Here is a 20,572-nt window from a genome sequence, read left to right as displayed (position 1 = left end):
CATGCCAAAGTGTTCATTCTTTGTCTTTAGCAAAGGGTTCCTTCTTTGTCTTTAGAAGACATCAAAGGCTTCCTTCTTTGTCTTTAGCAGACACTAAAGAGTTCCTTTTGTGTCTTTAGCAAAGGGTTCCTTCTTTGTCCTTAGCAGATGCCAATGGGTTCCTTCTGTGTCTTTGGAAGACGCCAAAGGTTTTCTTCTGTGTCTTGAGCAGATGCCAAAGGGTTTCTTCTGTGTCTTGAGCAGATGCCAAAGGGTTCTGTTAGTTTTTTTTTAATAGTTTATATTTTGATAACATCTGCAGAGGTCTTATGTTTTAAATTAATACATATAGAAAGATATTATAATAGAAAATATTAGGGAGAATATTGATATTGTTATTAATGTATTATGAAGCATAGGGGTAATGTTTACTCTATGCAAATGTAAATGGCAAGAATTAATGTATATTGCATGAGAGTGAATGTATGTTAGTATTATAGATTGACGAGGCCGGTTGAAATCCGTCAAGTGACTTACAATAACAAGGGACTTTTATTGTGAAAGTGACTTTAATGCGGACAATAACAAGACAGGACTCTTATTGTGAAAATACTTGTTTAGCGACTTGACCGGAAGTGACGTTTTGACCGGGGCCAGTGAGATTGAGTATGAAACTCCGTGGATTAAAGAAATCGGGTCTCTTCTACAGGTATCCCCGAGGCCGCAAGGCTGAGGGCCCGGAGGAGCCGGGAGCCAAGGAAGAGCGCCTTGAATGTTTGTTTACACTTCCTGCCATTAAATGTTGATAACTTAATTCACGCGCGTCCGTGAGCCTGTTTTCCATCATCTGCGAAGTGCCCAGTTTCAGAACTACTTTACAGTTCCTTCTGTGTCTTTAGCAGATGCCAAAGTGTTCCTTCTGTGTCTTTAGTAGATGCAAACGGGTTCATTTTGATTCTGCAACAGATGCCAAAGGGTTCCCTTTTTTGTCTTTAGCAGATGCCATGGTGTTTCTTCTGTGACTTTATCAGGTGCCAACGGGTTCCTGATGTGTCTTTAGCAGATGCCAATGGGTTCCTTCTGTGTCTTTAGCAAGCACCAACTTCCCTGGGACTACAGTTCTGAAGCTTTGAGTTCAACATTTTGTCTGTCACCTTCTTGTTTTTGTGCGCCAAAAGTGACAAGTGGTTAAGAACTGAACGAATTTCACTCCTCAACCCACATTTGACATCTATTCAATGTATCTTCAGATGGTTCCATAGTTTTGATATAGAGCTAAACTAAGCTACTATCAATTTGTTTCAATACAATCCATCTATTGCTGTTGGTTGCACCTGACCTCTGCTGACCTTGCCTCTGGTCCTTGGAGAGAAGCAAACCAAAAACTTCACTTCGTGTAGCTGTCGTGCTGGTGCTGTCATGGTGATGCACAGGACCACATTGTTTCGCACTGCTCTTTCTTAGACCCAGACGGATGCTGATTGCAGCACCACCCCTGATATTTGTTGTTAGGTATTAGGCAGTAGCCAGCTGCTTAGAAGCGATTACCCGTATGCCTTTTAATGAGAGGAAGAAAAGCTTATGCAGGCAGATAGGGCTTATTGATTGCTCTGCCAGTTACTGGGCTGGAGCTGCCAGGCTGCAGACAGAGACACTGGGTCATGGTAAACAGCAGGTCACAGGAACTGAGTAGCCTCTCTGCACACTGCTTCGTTACACTCTGACCTCACATACTTAGAAACAGGAATCGTCCATAGGCTTCCTGATGCATCTTTTATGCCAACTTTATGCAGTTCTGTGTTAATGACGGACCATGTTTGTCTCTGATTCAACTACAGTATTCAAAGCGACTTAACAGCACTGCAAATAAACTCCTTCTCATGTCGATTTTCCCTGCAATAGGCTCAAAATATACACGCATTGATGTACAGTATTACTGTAATGGATCAGATATGTGAGCTAATAGACTTCAGCTGATTGTTTAGGTTCTGTGATGTTTCTAAGAGCAGTACAAGTTCTGATGAACTGTAAACTACCCGCCCAACACCAAACAGCAGACAGATAACATTAGCTAGTGATGATCAAAGTGGAGCATTAAGAGGCTTAAAATCCAAATGTTTTTATCAGGAGTCTCATCAGGAGTGAGACCAAAACAGAGACTTACATCCACCATGTGGACACAAAAGCTACTCTTAATAAATGTAAATGTTGCAACATGTCTGCTGGATGTATAAACCGGTTTACTAACACATGACTTTATAGGTGATTTTATGTCAGATATCGTTTCAGTTTGTTCGACCATGAAGGGGAAAAATAGTTTCCACTATTTACAGAAGAAGTCAATTTAAAAAATGTCACTATTCGAGTGCAGCAACCTCTGTTATCTTGTCTTGTCTTACGATTCTGGAAAATTGCTTTAATGATGTAGATTTTACACAATGGGTGGATCATAAAATTTGGTTAACGCATACAGAGATCAAAAGAGTTCAATCCATATTTTCAGTCTTTCTATAAATGTTGCTGCACTTTTAATGTTTATTACTGGAGCACTTATGACATCAGACAGAAGACGCTCATCATCATCATCGGAGGAGACGTGAGGATTGGATTCCATCATGAGGAGCGGACCTTAAGCCCATCACTGCTCACGTCCGCCAACCCAGCCAGACATGCAGGGCCAAATGCTACTGAAGTTGGAGTCAATCTGATGGAAGTATCATTCATTTTTACATTAATTAGGCTAGGTGTTCAACAGTTTAGTTTAGTTTATTAACTGGATCCCCATTAGCTGACACCTTAGCGGCCACTAAACTTCCTTGGATCCACAGAAAGGACAACATGTAAAACATACAAATGATGGGTAAAAAATGCAGCTTCAGTGTATCAGATATGAATGGCTGATAGAATACGGTGTAACGACCAGAGAGCAGACACATATGGAGATGGAAGGATACAGTGTGCTTGTGCAGTTTGGGAATCAACTGGCACGTAACACACACATACACACACAGGGTGGTGTTTTACACAAAAAAGCTTTTTTACTCACAGGTATTAACATCCATTCTCATCTGCTTAGTCCGGGGTCAGTTCGCAAAGGCAGCAGATCCAGCAGGCTGACCCTGACTTCACTCTCACCCCCCAACATTGTCCAGCTCATTCTGGGGGATCCCGAGGTGTTCCCAGGCCAGCCGGGAGATAAAATCCCTCCAGCGTGTCTTGGGTCTTCCCCGGGGTCTCCTCCCAGTTGGACGTGCCTGGAAAACCTCTAAAGAAAGGCGTCCAGGAGGCATCCGAATCAGATGCCCGAACCACCTCAGCTGACTCCTTTCGACGCGAAGCAGTAGCGGCTCGACTCCAAGCTCCCTCCTGATGTCCGAGCTCCGTACCCTATCTCTGAGGCTGAGCCCAGGCACCCTACGGAGGAAACTCCACAACCATAGCGGCCTCTGCCAGGGATATTGGTGGTGATCAGTTGACAGCTCTGCTCCTCTCTTCACCCGAGTGTCCAAGACATACGGCCGCAGATCAGATGATACGATTACAAAGTTGATCATCGATCTCTGGCCTAAGGTGTTCTGGTACCAGGTATAATTATAAACCACCTTATGTCCGAACATGGTGTTTGTTATGGATAAACCGTGGCTAGCACAGAAGTCCAATAACAGAACACCGCTCGGGTTTAGATCGGGCAAGCCGTTCCTCCCAATCACCCCCCGCCAGGTTTCTCTGTCATTGCCCACGTGAGCGTTATTCTCTCCCAGGAGAACTATGCTGTCGTCAGGGGGCGCCCTTTCCATGACCCCTCCTACGGACTCCAAGAAGGCCGGATACTCCGAACTGCGATTTAGTAAATATGCACAATCCACAGTCAGAGCCTTACTCCCAGCAACCATTAGGCACAGGGAGGCCACCCTCTCATTCTCCGGGGAAAACTCCAACACAGCAGCGCTTAGCCGGGGGCCACTCCCGCCCGGCGCCTCTCGCCCTGGGCAACTCCAGAAAAGAGCAGAGTCTAACCCTTCTCCAGGAGCTTAGTTCCAGGGCCAGTGCTGTGCATGGAGGTGAGCCCAACTATATCTAGCTGGTACTGCTCCACCTCCCGCACCAACTCTGGCTCCTTCCCCGCTAGCGAGGTGACGTGCGCGCCCCTAGAGCTACTCTATGCTGCCGGCGATCGGCTCGTCCAAGCCCCCTGCCTGGCCTGCCGCCCGGTCTACATAGCACCAGACCCCGATGCTTTGTCCCTGCGGATGGTGGGTCCATAGGGTGGCTGCTCCATGTTATTTCTTCGAGCTGAGCCCAACCGGGCCCCATAGGCGAAGGCCCGGCCACCAGACGCTCGCCGGCGAGCTCCCCACCTGGGTCTGGCTCCGGGAGGGTGCCCCGATTTCCCTTGTCCGGTGCTGCATGGCATTCAGATCAATAGAAGACACAATAATGATTAATGACCTCCTCTTGTTGACACTTGGAGGCAAGTTTTATACAAGCTCATCAGAAGACATGTAGCCTCTGCTCTTTTTGTGAGTATGTTTGAAAAAGAAATCTACTCCGATTAGTGCCCATGCAGAGGGGCAGTGTATGTTGAAGTGTTGGAAGCTATTGAAATGGTGCAGGCTATGTGCAGGTATGGATGAAGCGCTGTCCTCCCTTTTCTCTTATAGTCTTCTCCCATTTCCAATTCGTCCTCTAATCCCTCTCTCCCCCACCTGCTTCTTCAATGCTTCCCTCCTTTTTTGTCCTTGCTCCCTTCTCTGGTCTTCCTTACATCTCTGTATCTCCTCCCTCCCTCTCCTCTTACCCTCCCCTGTTTGCTCTGACACACTGAACTGAAGTGGCACTTCCCTGTGCTGTTGCTGTGATTGGCTGCCTGCCAGACGCTGGTTGAGCCAAGCAGTACAGCAGCAGGGCAGCTGGAGCCGGCGGCTCACAATGCACCACAGCGCTCTGTTCACCCTCCTCCTCCTCCTCCTCCCACTCCTCCTCCTCCTCCTCCTCCTCCTACTCAGCCAGCCATAACACAGCTTTTTGTATCTCTCTCCATCTCTTCTGATATTCAGTCAATTGCTGAGCTGACCACCCTATGGTGTCATATGAATATTTTACTAAGGAAGGAAATAGCATGCCGTTACAACACAATGCAAAACTTCAACAGTCAATATTGGTATCTATTAACATGATGACAACCTTTCTCTAACCTGAACCAAGTTATTTTGTCATCAACCCTTTCCTTGCAAATTCCTAAGAATATATGAGGCTGGTGGAGAAACAGCGATGGGTTCCATCTCGTCTTCCCCTGGCTCGGATTATTCTTTGAAAGGTGTTTTCCTTGAAGTGTTTCATTTGCATATTCTGCTTTGTGTGTATTTATTGCTAAAGGGAGTAATAAAAATGGTTTTGTAGATGTATGCTGGAGTAATGGCTCTCTGATTGAAAATCTGATCGGGTCTCTGCTATGTGATCCAATGCGGATATGACTGATATAATGCAATTTATTGTACAAACCTGTATTGGTTTTCCGGTGAACTGATTCTACAAAAACATTTGCACAAGAATACAACCTGCCACTTGTCCTCCGGGAATAAAATAAAGATTCTTATAGTATAGATTACATCCATCCTACATTTTATGCTAAAGGCATACATAGATGAATGTAGAAACATTAGACTATGGCGCTGCATGAAACACCCTATATATGATGCACTACATTTAGCCACTGCTATTTTATTTGAGTGTCCAAATGAGATAGTGTAAAATAAATAATAAGCTGTTTGTCTCCTCACTATATGTGCATCAGAAAAGGATTTCTAAACCGCCATACAAATATGATGAGTATGAAAAGATGTTTTAAGCCAGATTCAAAAACATAGAATATGATAATGATGTATTACTAGCCGTATAGTTAATGTCAGAGCTCTAGTCATTGGGTTTATCAACCTATTAAATGAATGAATCGCATACTTATTCCAGCACCATTGCATTACTTTCTTTTTTGAACTTGAAAGTTTTATTTTTACAGCAGCACTGCACATTATAAACCAACGAAAGAAAAACAAGGTATTGGTACTGGACAAAGGACCCTGCATCAGTCAGATCCCTCTACTCAGCCAGAAAGCTGCAGGCGTTCCTATGTAAACATTAGATCATGGTTTCTGGCTGACTCTGGGTGGGGCCCCAGTACAGTTGCATGCAGAGATGACGCGATGGTGAGGTGGATGGATAAAGGGATGGATGATTGCTCGGGGCAAGCTGGCAGTGATGGTACATTACAGATGTGGAGACTGAGAATTAGCTTTGAGTGATGTTTCCATGGCGGAAATCAGATCCTAATGGACTAGCAAATGGGACCACTGTGGAGATCCAAATGGAGCTCAAAAGGCTGTGGTAATGCACTGAGAGTAGAGGCTGCCTCCATTAGTGATATAGATAGTATGATAGAGATAACATACAGTCAGCTGTTATACCTCTTTGGCTAAACCTTAAATCACAGAGGAAAGAAGACTTCTGTTCATGGTTTGACTATTTTACCTGCATTGCCGAATTGTATGCCAAGGTATAAAAGAGGTGCAGTATAATAAATAATAATAATACATAAAATTTCTTTAGCGCTTTTCATAGTACTCAGACGCTTATAATAAATAATTATTAATTAATTATTATATAAATAATACATCCATTTATAATTATTATATAATATTTTTTATAAAAAAACTAGAATAAATAATGAAAGTATTCATAGATTAGATCTAGAATATGTTACAAAGTTCTCTGTCCCCCATTTCAGTCATATTCCCAACTGTCTACCTGCATTGTCTCTCTGTCCCTCCTCTCCAGTCATCTCCGACTCTCCAGGCTCTTTTATTGCTAGTTCAATAAGGAGAGACTTGTTTAGAGTTCAACAATAATTTGTTACAATTGCATATATTTGAATAGTGCAATATCTGTGGCTGAATTAGGATGAGCATGCTGATATCTCTGAAGGCAGAATCCCTTGTGGAGTCAGACACTGGTAGTGGTGAAGAAGAAGAGCGTTGCTGAACCCGATGATGAATGATGAGCAGGACTGACTGCTGACTGGAGGAGCCTGGGGTGGAAACAAATTAAATAGTTGAATATTTAAAACATCTTTGCGTTGTTTTAGGTTACAATGGGATTTCTGAGTGTTAAAACATTTAAAACGGTGCAAAAACGTTACTTATTCAACTCAATTAAATTCATGTATATTTTATAGAGCCCAGAATTACAAATTACAAATTACAAATTTGCCTCAGAGGGCTTTACAATCTGTACACATAGATATCCCTGTCCCAGGACCTCATACTCTCCTAAAAAACTGAAAAAACCCTTTCACAGGGAAACAAGGGAAGAACCCTTCAGGAGAGCAATAGAGGAGGATCCCTCTCCCTGGATGGAGAGAAGCAATAGATGTCATGTGTCGAGAATGAACAGCGTTACAACACATTCAATGAATGACAGAAATTCTGAATAATGAGTAGTAGGCATGGACCACGATCCAGATTTCCACAATCCATGAAACAGAAAGAGGAAGAGGGGGTGAGGGCTGAGATGGCATCAGCAGGTCCATGGCATCATTCATGAATAATATATATTTTTTTATCGATTGACTAACTTGTTGACAGTGTGTTATACTAGTTTTTTTCAATGGTTGTCGCACATTGTATTGTCTAAAATGCTTTAAACCCTTCTATAGTGCTACCAAAGGATTCACAACATTGTTTTAACTATGCAGCTGTAATATTCTGAATGGTTGCATCTAGTTGCATCTGTGCAGAGAGGACTTCCTCCTGACCCACCAGTGGGGAGGGAGCCATGAAAAGGTCTCCAACCTGAACTCGGCAGCAGCCGGGCCTGCCCTGAAACAAGAACCTCATTTACTGCCATGTTTTGCTGCTGCTGAAAGTTTGCTTTTTTCTTTGAACGGCAAGCTGACTGTGGAAGTTTCGCAGCATGAATCAATCCTCTGTCCCAAGGACTGTGTCTGGTTTCAACTTTGAACTTCTTTTGCTTATACTATGGGTGTGAGTGGGTCACTTGGTCCAGATGTGCTGGTTGGATTAGTCTGAAAAATGTATTCTGGGTCAAATCCAAAAGGAAATGTTGTCCTGCCTTTTGAAGATGTGGAATAATCAATCAGTCATTGACAGGTGAAAGGATTGGGAATGGGAAGAACATATTTTACTCACATTACATTTATTCATTTTGCACTTTAAAAAAAAAAACACTGGAAAAGTTATCCAAAGGACAATCCAAAAGAAAATCACAGTTAAAACTCCAGATGTTAACCTCCTTTATTGTTGAATCCCCTGAGAGCACTATTAGCATCACAAAGGTTAATTTAATTTTGTACCCATTTCAGAAGAAAATGCAAAAAAAGAGGCAATAATACACAATATTTGGGTAATAACACAAGCAAATAAACAATAATAAAATTAGATACATGTAGTAGAATAAAAGTTTTAGGTAGTTTGTAAAGGAAATACTTGGACCTCACATCGGATCAGGAAAAACTCCCAAAAGAGACGATAAAAACCCTTGCAGGGACAAAAGTGAAAACCTTCAGGAGAGCAACAGAGGAGGATCCCTCTCCCCGGATGGACAGAAGCAATAGATGTCATGTGTACAGATGAACAGCGTTACAGAGTTACAACACATTTAATGAATATGACAGAAATGTAGGTATAATGATTAGTAGGCATGAACCACGATCCAAACCTCCACAATCAATGAAACAGAAGGAGGAAGAGAGGAGATAGGGGGGCATCAGCAGGAGGCCGGCCCACCAGGCAGGAGGCATCACAAAAGGCCCTTGAGGGGCAGGAGGCACAGAGAGGGAGGCAGGGCCATTGGGAAGGAGGCCAGACCCAGGATACTTTTTTTTTTTTTTAATCAGCATAACATTGTAACAACAAAAAACACAGTGACTTCATAACTTAGCAGGAGCTCAGCTGGAGAAGTCGTGGTGTTGAGAGATTGATATTAATCAGCAAACACATATACACAAAAATAAAAATCTAGTGCGGTAAAGATACATATTGTGTGTATATGTGAACATCAAGACATCGGAAATAAATACCTAAAATAAGCATTTAAATAAACAGTTCTCATTTTCATTTTCCAGTAACACTCACTTGGTGGCTAGGCGTGACACAATGACTCTCTAAGCATCCATCTAGTGTCAGTTCTGTGTTGGGCGGCATGTCAGTTAACGCTTGTTACTGTAAAGAGTGCTTTTTTTGTTATTTATATTGCTGTATATATCCTGTCACTCTGCGCCTGAGCCTCACCCCGTCACAAGAACCTGACAGTTACATGTATAACCGGCACTGTTCCCTCCAGCCCCCGGACGCCTGAAGTCTCTCATCGCTCTTCTCGTTCCTGCTCCCCTACATCCCCTCATGCCTTCATCCCTCGACCCTTTCTTGTTCCTATTTCAAAATGAGCCGTTTTTTCAAATAAAAAGCTAAAAATAGTTTCCCTCCAAGGGCTATTTTAATAATTCTGTTGCTCTTAGAACAATAACAGTTGTAAGATGTATTAATATATGTATATAGCAGTATATGTGTTACTGGTTAAAGGTGGTTGATGATGAAACACAAAAAAAATGTCCGAACTTGGTCATCATCTTAGACATCCAACGGGTTGTTGAGTTGTGTATGAAATGGATTACTTGATATTGTACCTCAGGCTCTGCTGTTTTAATATATCATTATATTCGTTCATTATATATTAGTGCAATCAAATGTACCAAGCTTTCCATTGCTGTTTTAGTTAAGTTAACCTTTTAAGACCCAGCCTTTTGAAAGATTAACATTAATACCATCATTCAAAACAAAGCATTCACCCCTAACCCTCAGACGATTCGCTAAGACATTAAATCCTCTCTTACAACCATAGAAATTTAAGATGCAAAAATACACACACTCTTAACACTGGCCTTTTGACCAAGCTGGCAGAACCACCGGTTAATTGGCCTCTCAACACACTCCGCTCCTCTACAGCCCGAACAAATAGAGAGACAAAGAAGGCAAAGTCAGCTGGCACGTGAGCAGAGAGCCAGCCAGAGATTTCACCAGCAGACAATGCAGCAGCGACAACAAGACAAAGCGTTCACTTAACCACATCGCTGTCCTGGCATCAGGAGGTGTGTGTGTGTGTCAGTGCCCTGTGCTGTCTTGCCAGATGGACAGCAGGGATGGATCCTGTGTGTTGGGTCTATAGGGACTTGCCCAAGAGCTCCTTGAGGACATTTGTCAGAAAAGAAAATTAACTCTGCAGAACACATCAGCAGAGTATTGTCTCAGCAGAGTGGGTGAGAAAGAACTAGAGGAATAGAACCGCTGACTGCCTCGAGAATGAAGAAATATATAGACAACACAAGGTCCTTTCCCTGTGGCATCAAACCTTTTGGAGAGCCGGAGGACGATCATGTGTTTCTCCACTGGGTGTCAAGATGTCAGCGGCCTCACAAACAAGCACAGTCCTCTAAAGCCATCTTGTTACATGTATTCTTTTTTCACTTTTATTTCACATTTGGTTAAAAAGTAGCAGTCAGACAACAGACCGTAACTTTTTCACAACTTGTTTCTTTTTTGTGTGTGTATGTGAACAAGATGTGGTGCAATCCCGACCATTCAATTCAATTCATTTGTCTAGCCCAATTTCACAAATTAGTCTCGGAGTGCTTTACAATCTGTACACATAGACATCCCTGCCCCAAAACCTCACATCGGACCAGGAAAAACTCCCAAATAACCCTTCAGGGGGAAAAAAGGGAAGAAACCTTCAGGAGAGCAACAGAGGAGGATCCCTCTCCAGGATGGACAGATGCAATAGATGTAATGTGTACAGAAGGACAGATTTAGAGTTTAAATACATTCAATGAATATGACAGAGTGTATGAATAGTTTATAGTCGGCATATTCCACGATGGAGACCTCCACGATCCATCAGGCAGATGGCGGTGGGGAGGAGAAGTGGGCGGAGTCTCAACAGGACAGTGGTGTAGTCGGTAGCAGGAATTCCACGACCCAGACCTCGATGATCCATCAGGCAGATAGGATCTATGTCGTCTCATAGAGTCCGATGACCCTATGAGACGTGAAGTCAAAAGGACTCCGGGGAGAAAGCAGAGTTAGTAATGTGTGATGGAGAGATGAAAATTCATCCCTAAGGAGAGACAAAAGAGGAGATAGGTGCTCAGTGCATCCTAAACGTCCCCCAGCAGCCTATAAACCTATAGCAGCATATACAGGTGCTGGACCAGGGCAAACCTGATTCAGCCCTAACTATAAGCTCTGTCGAAGAGGAAAGTCTTAAGTCTACTCTTAAATGAGGTGACTGTGTCTGCCTCCCGGACTGAAATTGGAAGCTGGTTCCATAAAAGAGGAGCTTGATAACTAAAGCCTCTGGCTCCCATTCTACTTTTTAAGACTCTAGGAACTACAAGTAGTCCCGCATTTAGTGAGCGCAGCTCTCTAGTGGGGCAATATGGTACTACAAGCTCCTTAAGATATGATGGTGCATCACCAATCAAGGCTTGCCTCAAATACACTACCTTTGTGCCCAAAAAAACCAACAGTCAAAGGTCACAACGACTACCGCCCAATAGCTCTGACACCAATTGTGATGAAGTGCTTTGAGAGACTTGTACTATCTCACCTCAAAGCCAGCGTCCCCAATGATACGGACAGCCATCAGTTTGCCAACCGGGGAAACAGATCAACGGAAGATGCTGTCTGAATAGCGCGCCACACATCCCTGTCCCAACAGGAGCATCCAAACACCTCCACCAGGATGCTATTTGTTGACACAATAGTCCCCCATACATTAGTTCACAAATTGAATAAACGTGGATTATCCACCACACTCGTAATGTGCTCAGGGATTATGGACTTCCTCACAAACAGCTCAGTCCGACCCTTGACACACTCTACACTGCACAGCGATCCACTCCAACACTATGGTGACGTTCGCTGACGACACCACTATAGTGGGTCTTGTATCAAACAACAAGGAGGCGCACTACAGAGAGGAGTTACAACATCTGGTTGACTGGTGTACTGACAATACCCTGATCCTAAACACTACAAAAAAACAAAGATCATTGTGGATTTCAGGAGAACCAGGAAGACCACACCTCCCCCTCTCCACATAAACGGTGAGGAGGTAGAGAGTGTAAGCAAAATCAAATTCCTGTGAATCCACATCACAAAGGATCTCAAATGGGCCATTAGCACCTCCCACGTGGCGAAGAAAGCACAACAGAGGCTCTTCTTCTTGAGGAAACTCAAGAAAGCCAAACTCTCCTCTAATAATTCTCTGCCACTGCGCCACTGTGTGGTAGACCAGCTGCACGGCAGAGAACCAGAGAGACGTGGCCCGGGTAGTCCAGACAGCACAGAGGATCATAGGGACCAAGCTCCCGACTCTGGACACGGCGTGCGCTCGCCGTCTACGTCAGTGTGGAGAGGCCTGCGGGACATCACCAACTATAGGAAATCCTCCCCCCACTCCATGGAGAACCCTCAACTGGCGGACGATCTGAATGTGTTTTACTGCAGATTTGATCACCCCACATTCACACCCTTCACCCGCTCCAACTCAGACCTCACACAGTCATCTGCATCCCCTGTTATCACCTCCCCCCTCCCCCCTGACCCCCCACCGGCACTGACGGCCTGTGAAGAGGATGTGTGCCGGCTCTTTCAGAGACAGAAGACGAGGAAGGCAGCAGGCCCAGATGGTGTGTCACCCTCCTGTCTGATCAGCTGGCCCCCATCTTCACACAGATCTTCAACAGATCTCTGGAGCTGTGTGAAGTCCCTCCTGCTTCAAACGCTCCACCATCATCCCGGTTCCCAAAACATCCTCCATCACTGGACTGAATGACTACAGGCCCGTCGCCCTGACGTCTGTGGTCATCAAGTCCCTTGAGAGACTGGTATTGACCCATCTGAAGGGCATCACAGGCCCCCTGCTGGACCCTCTGCAGTTTGCCTACCGGGCAAACAGGTCAGTGGATGATGCAGTCAACATGGGGCTGCACTCCATCCTGCAACACCTCGACTCCCCAGGGACCGATGCAAGGATGCTGTTCGTGGACTTCAGCTCAGCGTTCAACACCATCATCCCAGAAGTCCTCCTCACCAAACTCACCCAGCTCACTGTGCCTGCCTCCACCTGTCAGTGGATCACAAACTTCCTGATGGACAGGAAGCAGCAGGTGAGGCTGGGAGAAACAATATCCAGCACCCGGTCAGTCAGCACTGGTGCACCTCAGGATGCGTGCTCTCCCCACTGCTCTTCTCCTCTACACCAACACCCATCTGCAACCCTCCTGCACTCAGGCAGTGACACATCGGTCATCCACTGCGCATCAATGATGATCTGCATCGAGTCTGGAAGGAATTGGACAGGAACTCCCTGTGGTGCTGGCACCCGGTCATAGAGCTGAACACGGCAAGACTGTGACTGTGGAGATCTGTGAGACAGGGAGCACCAGCCTGCCCCCCCCCATACCAATAACACTGTGTGTGTTGTCTGATCAAACCAGGTCAGGTCTCTCCACCCCCCAACCTGAACCAAGTGGGAACACAACAAAAAACATCAAGATCAAGCAGCAGAGGTTGTACTTCCTGCGCCAGCTTAGGAAGTACAACCTGCCTCAGGAGCTGCTGATCATGTTCTACACCGCAATTATAGTCTGTTCTGTGCACTTCAATCACTGTCTGGTTTGGATCGGCCACCAAACTGGATCAGAACAGACAGTCAGGTCTGCAGAGAAGATCATCGGTGCCAACCTGCCCACCATCCAAGACCTGTACACCTCCAGTCAGGAAACGGGCAGAAAAATTCACTGCAGACCCCTCCCACCCCGGACACAAACTCCTCCCCTCTGGTAGACGCTACAGATCACTGTTCGCCAAAACCTCGAGACACAAAAACAGTTTCTTCCCCCTCGCCGTCTCACTACCAAACAATAACCCACTGTAGCATATATATTTATCCCTGCACTTCTCGCACTCTCCACTTCTTTTGGCGCTACTGTATATAGCCATTCCTCTTGTATATACTTTGTCACTTTCTAAAACTTCTTAGACCGTTGCACTGTTTGTTCTGTACTGCACTATTTGTTTTGTTTGTTCTGTGTTGTAATGTATATTTTGTGTAAGCACAGAGACACTTTACCAAGTCAAATTCCTTGTTTGTGCAAACTACTTGGCCAATAAAACTGATTCTGATTCTGAAGAAGGCTAGCGACCTCAGCAAGGACCCGAGCACCCCCCCCCCCCCATAAACCTCTTTATCTTATCTTCCTGTTCACCCTGGACACCAATGTGTTCAAATACAACTCGGGGTCATGCCATCTGCAGAAGTTCTCTGATGACTGCAGTGGTCGGCAATATATTAAGGATGGACGGGACGTGGAGTGCAGGGCAGCAGTGGATGACTTTGTGGAGTGGACCGGGAGAAATCACCTGATCCTGAATGTGGCCAAGACCAGAGAGATGGTGGTGGACTTCAGGAGGAAGATGACAACTCCACAACCGCTGAGAGTTCTGAGAGAGGATGTGGATATGATATATGATATTCCTTTATCCGTCCCACAGTGGGGACATTTCAAAAATCACAGCAGCGGTGCACATGAGAACATCAATGAAAATAAATATAAAACACAAAACACAATACTAAAAACGAAATACTAATACTAAATATACAAGGGGAAAATAAAGTAAAGTGCTGAGTAAAGTGCTGAGTTTGCCAGGATCTCCAGTGATCTACTGCAGTGTGTTGTGCAGCCTGACAGCAGCAGGAAGGAAGGACTTGTGGTACCTCTCCCTCAGACACCGGGGAGGAATCAGCCAGTGGCTGAAGGAGCTGTGCAGAGCTGCTAGTGTCATGCATGGGGTGGGAGGTGTGGTTCATCAGGGACGAGAGCTTTGCCATCATCCTCCCGTCCCCCACCACCTCCACAGTATCCACAGGACACCCAGCACGCTGCTGGCCTTCTTTATCAGCTTGTTCAGCCTCTTCCTGTCAGCCGCTGCCATGCTGCTGCTCCAGAAGACCACTCCATTTAAGATGGCGGATGCCACCACAGAGTCAAAGAAGGTCTTCAGGAGTGCTCCCTGCACTCCAAAGGACCTCAGTCTCCTCAGCAGAAAGAGTCTGCTCTGTCCCTTTTTATAAAGTGCGTGTGCGTGGTCAGTCCAGTCCAGTTTGTTGTGCAGGTGAACACCCAGGTACTTATAAGATTTTACAATCTCAATGTCCAGTCCCTGGATGCTCACTGGTACCGGAGGAGTGAGTTTACCACGGCGGAAGTCCACCACCAGCTCCTTGGTCTTACTGGAGTTGATGTGGAGGCGGTTCCGCTGGCACCATTCCAAAAAGTCCTGGTTCAGTTCTCTGCACGCCCCGTCATCTCTGCCGACGATTGCAGAGTCGGCAGAGAACTTTTGCAGGTACACGTTGTCAGTTGTGCTTGAAGTCCGAGGTGTAGATGGTGAAGAGGAATGGAGCCAGAACGGTTCCTTGTGGAGGAGTACAGGTTCCTGGGCGTCTCCATCGACAACAGACTGAACTGGAAGGCCAACATCAACGCTGTGTACAAGAAGGGGAAGAGCAGACACTTTTTCTTGAGGAAACTTTGATCCTTCGATATGTGCTGTAAGATGTTGGAGATGGTCTACCAGTCTGTTTGACCAGTGCTCTGGACTTCTCCATAGTCTGCTAGGGGAGCAGCGCTGGAGCCAGAGACACCAACCAATTCACTAAACTGGTGAGGAAGGCCGCTCCATCATTGCTGCAAAGAGGACTATCAGGAACAGGTGGTGGAGAGGAGGACACTGAAGAGATTATTGTCCATATTGGATAACCCGAACCAGCCTCTCCACCACCTACTGCAGGGACGGCGGAGCACGTTCTCCAACAGACTGCTTCAGCTCCGCTGTCACAAGGACAGATACAGGAGAACATTCCTGAAACAGGAGAACATTCCTGAAACAAGAGAACATTCCTGAAACAAGAGAACATTCCTGAAACAGGAGAACATTCCTGCCCACTGCGATTATACTTTATAATAAATCACTTCTGGCCAGATCCTCCTCAAATGTAATCAACATCAATAACCCGTGCGCTGCTTCACTTTATATACTTTCTACTCACTTTTATACACTATATATAATTAGCAGATATAATATTTTGGTTACGTTTTCTTGAAGTTTTGGAGAACTATTAGTTGTTCAATATTGTAATATGTTCCACAACGTACCTCGACAACAGGAATCAAAGCCATGTCAAAAAACTGTAAATCTGTAAAGCAATGACAAATAATGTCCATAATCAAATTCCAAAACAATTGTTTATTTAACCATCCAATGGTGCCATTTGATTGTCAGTATTTACCTCACGCTATCGTTCCGCTTTAAACACTAACGAAACAAATCAGATTCTACATAAAGTTAGCAGACTTTTTGATACATGGCGTTCTGAGGCTCACCAGTGATTGAGAATGGAGCACTGCTGGGAAGTCATACTTTTGTTGTTTCTTTAGAATGTCTCCATTGTGTTGACCACAGACCTTATTTCTGACATCCAAACCAAAAACACAGCAAAAAAAGAGCAAATATGCCGACTAATGTCTGGGTTTTCGGACTCACTCCTGCAGCGCTCAGTAGCAAGTGTACAGCACGTACCAGCAGTGTGTCTCAGCCACTCTGAAGGGATCTTCTGTCTATTCTCTTGTCTACTTGTTCTTGCTGAGTGTTCTCTGCTTCTCTGCATGCTCGACGATCTTCTCCTCCACGTAGAGGCCTTTGCGGCGGCGGACAGCATTCATGTATTTTAGGGACTGGTTTGCAGAGTCGGCTTTCTCCCCGAAGTGCAGGTATTCTTCCTCTGTGGTGGGAACCCAGTATGGATCACTGCTGATCACCTGCAGCAGAGAAGGATAGAATATAGTCATGTTGTAGTAAAGTTAACCAACTTGTGACACAGCTTATTCTCCCTACATGGAGAAGCAGCGTTCAGGTTTTCTGCTCCACAGATCTGGAACAAGTCCCTGAACGCTGAGGCCCTCAGAGACCCTGAGCTCCTTTAAATCAAGATTAAATACTTTTCTGTTTGCTGTTGCCTTTAATGGAAAAAATATTCCAGGATGCATCTCACTACTGCATTTTATTTCTTCGACTGCATTGCGACTTTTAATCCATTTCTGCTTTTTGACTGTTTTAATGAATGTTCTTAAATCTTGTTTGCTTTTACATAATGTTTTGATGCTTTTAAGTGAAGCACTTTGAATTGCCTTGTTGATGAAATGTGCTATACAAATAAACTTGCCTTGCCTATGATGGCTGTAATCCAAAACGACACAAAGATGGTTTTGGATCATAGGAAATGTGGGTCTTGGACTTTGTCTGGTCTTCTTTGTATTCTTCATTTGAGCACACGCACGCACACGCACACACACACACACACACACTTTTAGTGTCAGACAGATGCTCTGGTTACTCGAGCCAGCTCCAACAACAAGCGGATTACTGGACACACACACATGCACACACAAACTTTTATTGTCAGACAGATGCTCTGGCTGATCAATACAAGACTTATTCACACTATTCTCCAGTCTGCCGCTGAACAAAAGCTCCATTCTGATGGAAATTTAATGTAAACGTCACCACAGGGTTCACGGACCCCCAGTTACACAACAATACAACGCTCAAAACCTGCTCCCTCTACACTTATTCATATGTTAATCAAATATCCTGGCCCCATCAAATCGCTGTCAGGAAGAATGTTGACAACAACACTAAGCGAGTGCAGCAAAGTGCTGCAAGATGGGGGGGGGTTAAAATGATGGTTAAACACATGCAAAAGGTCTACATGTGCTCTTCAGGCTCCACGGCAGCTACAGTTCACAAAGAACATTAACACTAAACATCTACTTGTTGTCAGAGTAAATATTTCAAGTGTTGATATTTTCAGATTTGGGTGCAAATTCTTGATTTAGTGTGGCGTGTGAAATTCAGTGATCTTACTTTGTCTATAGTCGCACTTGGCTGCGTAGAGCTCAGAGCATGAACAGAGCCGTTTACACACTGCACTGCATTATTCTCCAGAACTCCGTAAAAAAAAAATTAACTGTGAAGAATTGAAAAGACAACAAGTGTAACCCAGAGATATGAACATAGACTGTAGGTGTAGATGGTATACCATAAACATCCACAAAACTGAGGAGGGATTATTGTTATCTGTAAACTCATATCTCATATTCATGGACTCCTTTTATCGCCTTTCTACAAGCCCCGTGAAGAACTAAGTCAAGTATTATATGCATTATAAAGAAATAAAGGTTGAATATCTATCATAATTTAAACCTTTTTTAATTGACTGCAAAAAGTTTACTCAAGATTTAGATTAAGACCTCTTGTTTCAAAAGCAATTTCAAAACAAAAGGTCCCTCTTTGTATAATCCCTAGAAATGTACATACAGTTTTTATCAGGGAATATTTGTGACGTGATCGAGCGCCAGGTTTCAATAATTCGGAAGTGCACAAATCAGCACACCACGGCCAAGATTACGTCATTACCTTGCACGGCCTCGGCTTCACTATAGCGAGTATGAACTAAGCTTAAGTGTAACCCCCATTAAAAGAGCATATGTACAGCAGTTTTCTTTATGTCAAAGCTCTAATACTCACATATATGTATAACATTTAGATAACTCATTATGTGTCTCATCATCTACATTTGCCTCGTTCCCTTCTGATTCATCAGAATTTGTATGATCTCATTTAGCATCTTCTTCTATTACTGATGACAGAGGAACGTGTACGTCTGTATCAGCAGACAATACCAAGAGGACACCTTGTAGATTCTGTGGAAACCAAAGTGATGAGTCGAACCTGGTTCTGATCAGAATAAAGCAGCTGGCAGTTACAGGTTAGGACATTTCTCAATTCTAAGATGCATGGCAATGTGTATTTTTTTAAATGGTTTATTTAATAAGGGACAGTGCACATTGATAAAAACATTGCAGTAAATGTGCCAGAGTTAGCCAAGAGGCTATTTTTCATCTGTAGTCCCAATGTTGCTGATGTTAAGAACAAACCTAAAAACATAAGATTGCAAATACAATCTACAGATAAAGCAAATAAAATAGGGGAGAACAATGTTAAAATGGACAGAATAAAAACATAATGTCAGAGATACAACATAAAAGCTTACAGACTAAATGTGACATACAACTGCAAACAGGTGAACGACAAGAGAAGACACGCAGGTGGAGTAAACGGCCGACCAGCAAGTCAAGACATACAGAGACCGGACAACAGACAGACAACAACTGACAGACAAAATGAAAGTCCAACCTGGACAGATGGAGGAGGTAGTTACAGTCTAGTGCTGACAGAGCTGGGTAGTAATGTACCATTTCTTTGTTTCTGCTTTAAAAGAGTTGAATGATTGTAGCTCTCTGATAGATACTGGAATGCAGTTCCAGTCAACTGCTGCTTGTACTGAGAAAGCAGCATGACTAAAAGCACTTTTCCTGAGAGGATCGAGACAATCACCTCTTACTGCACCTCTTGTGAGCGATATCCAGTTCGTGTGGTGACAAATTGTTTGAGAGGAGGAGAGGTCAATCCATGTATGATTTTGTACATCAGACAGACGTGCACATATTTAATCAAGTTATCCCAACTAAGCAAGTTGTATTTTTTTAGAATAGGACAGTGATGAGACAGAACTTTTTTTTTATCAAGAGTTTTGAGTGTACGCTTGTATAATGACTGTAATGGTTTGAGCGTAGTGGCACTAGCATGTGACCAGGTTGTTAAACAGTAGGTGATATGGGAAATAACCATTGAATGCATGAATGTTTTAGCTGCCTCTGTTGACATGTAGTTGCGCGAGAATCGGAAATTGGATAGATTGAATTTACCCGATTACAAACTTTTTCACCTGTGATTTGAAAGACAGATTTGAATCAAAAGTACTCCCAGGTACTTGTATTCAGATACAACCTTTAGCCTCTCCCAGATACAAAACATCCGGTTCTACACTATCAGAGTTTCTTTTGGTAAAACATACACACAGTTTTGGATATATTGAGTTGTAAACAACATTGCGTTAACCAAGTAGTCACATTAGCCATGGATGTAGTGAGTTCTTTGCTACATCTCCCAAATTGCTGCCATGCAGATAAATGACGTGTCATCGGCATACATTTGAATATTGGAATGAGGACAAACTGATGGCAGATCATTAATATATAAGGAAAATAATAATGGGCCCAGGACAGATCCTTGTGGGACACCTGTGGACAAGCGGAGGGCAGCGGATTGATGTTTTTGAATTTGGACAGACTGTGACCTATTAAGCAAATATGATTCCATCCATTTAAGTGTACCTGAGGAGAAGTTGTAACTGTGCAATTTGGACAAAAGAATACTATGATTTACAGTGTCAAATGCCTTCTTGAGATCAAGATACACAGCTCCAACAACACCCCTTTGTCCAGTAGAAATTTTATTTTTCGGTAAAGAAACAGGTGGCCGTCTCAGTGGAATAA

At 44.0% G+C, this 20,572-nt stretch overlaps 1 protein-coding gene across 2 annotated transcripts in view; it reads right to left on the bottom strand.

Moving 5' to 3' along the window:
• Positions 1 to 16,341: 16,341 nt before the first annotated feature.
• Positions 16,342 to 20,572, bottom strand: part of efl1 (elongation factor like GTPase 1) — a 52,473-nt gene continuing 48,242 nt past the window's right edge. For both annotated transcript variants that reach the window (XM_056413637.1, XM_056413638.1), the window contains one exon: positions 16,342 to 16,933. In XM_056413637.1, the coding sequence (XP_056269612.1) occupies positions 16,745 to 16,933 (189 nt within the window). In that variant the 3' untranslated portion in view covers positions 16,342 to 16,744. The remainder of the gene's footprint in view (positions 16,934 to 20,572) is intronic.

Source organism: Pseudoliparis swirei, chromosome 4, assembly GCF_029220125.1.
Source record: "Pseudoliparis swirei isolate HS2019 ecotype Mariana Trench chromosome 4, NWPU_hadal_v1, whole genome shotgun sequence".
Classification (NCBI taxonomy): domain Eukaryota; kingdom Metazoa; phylum Chordata; class Actinopteri; order Perciformes; family Liparidae; genus Pseudoliparis; species Pseudoliparis swirei.
This window is presented reverse-complemented; position numbering and strand designations above follow the sequence as displayed.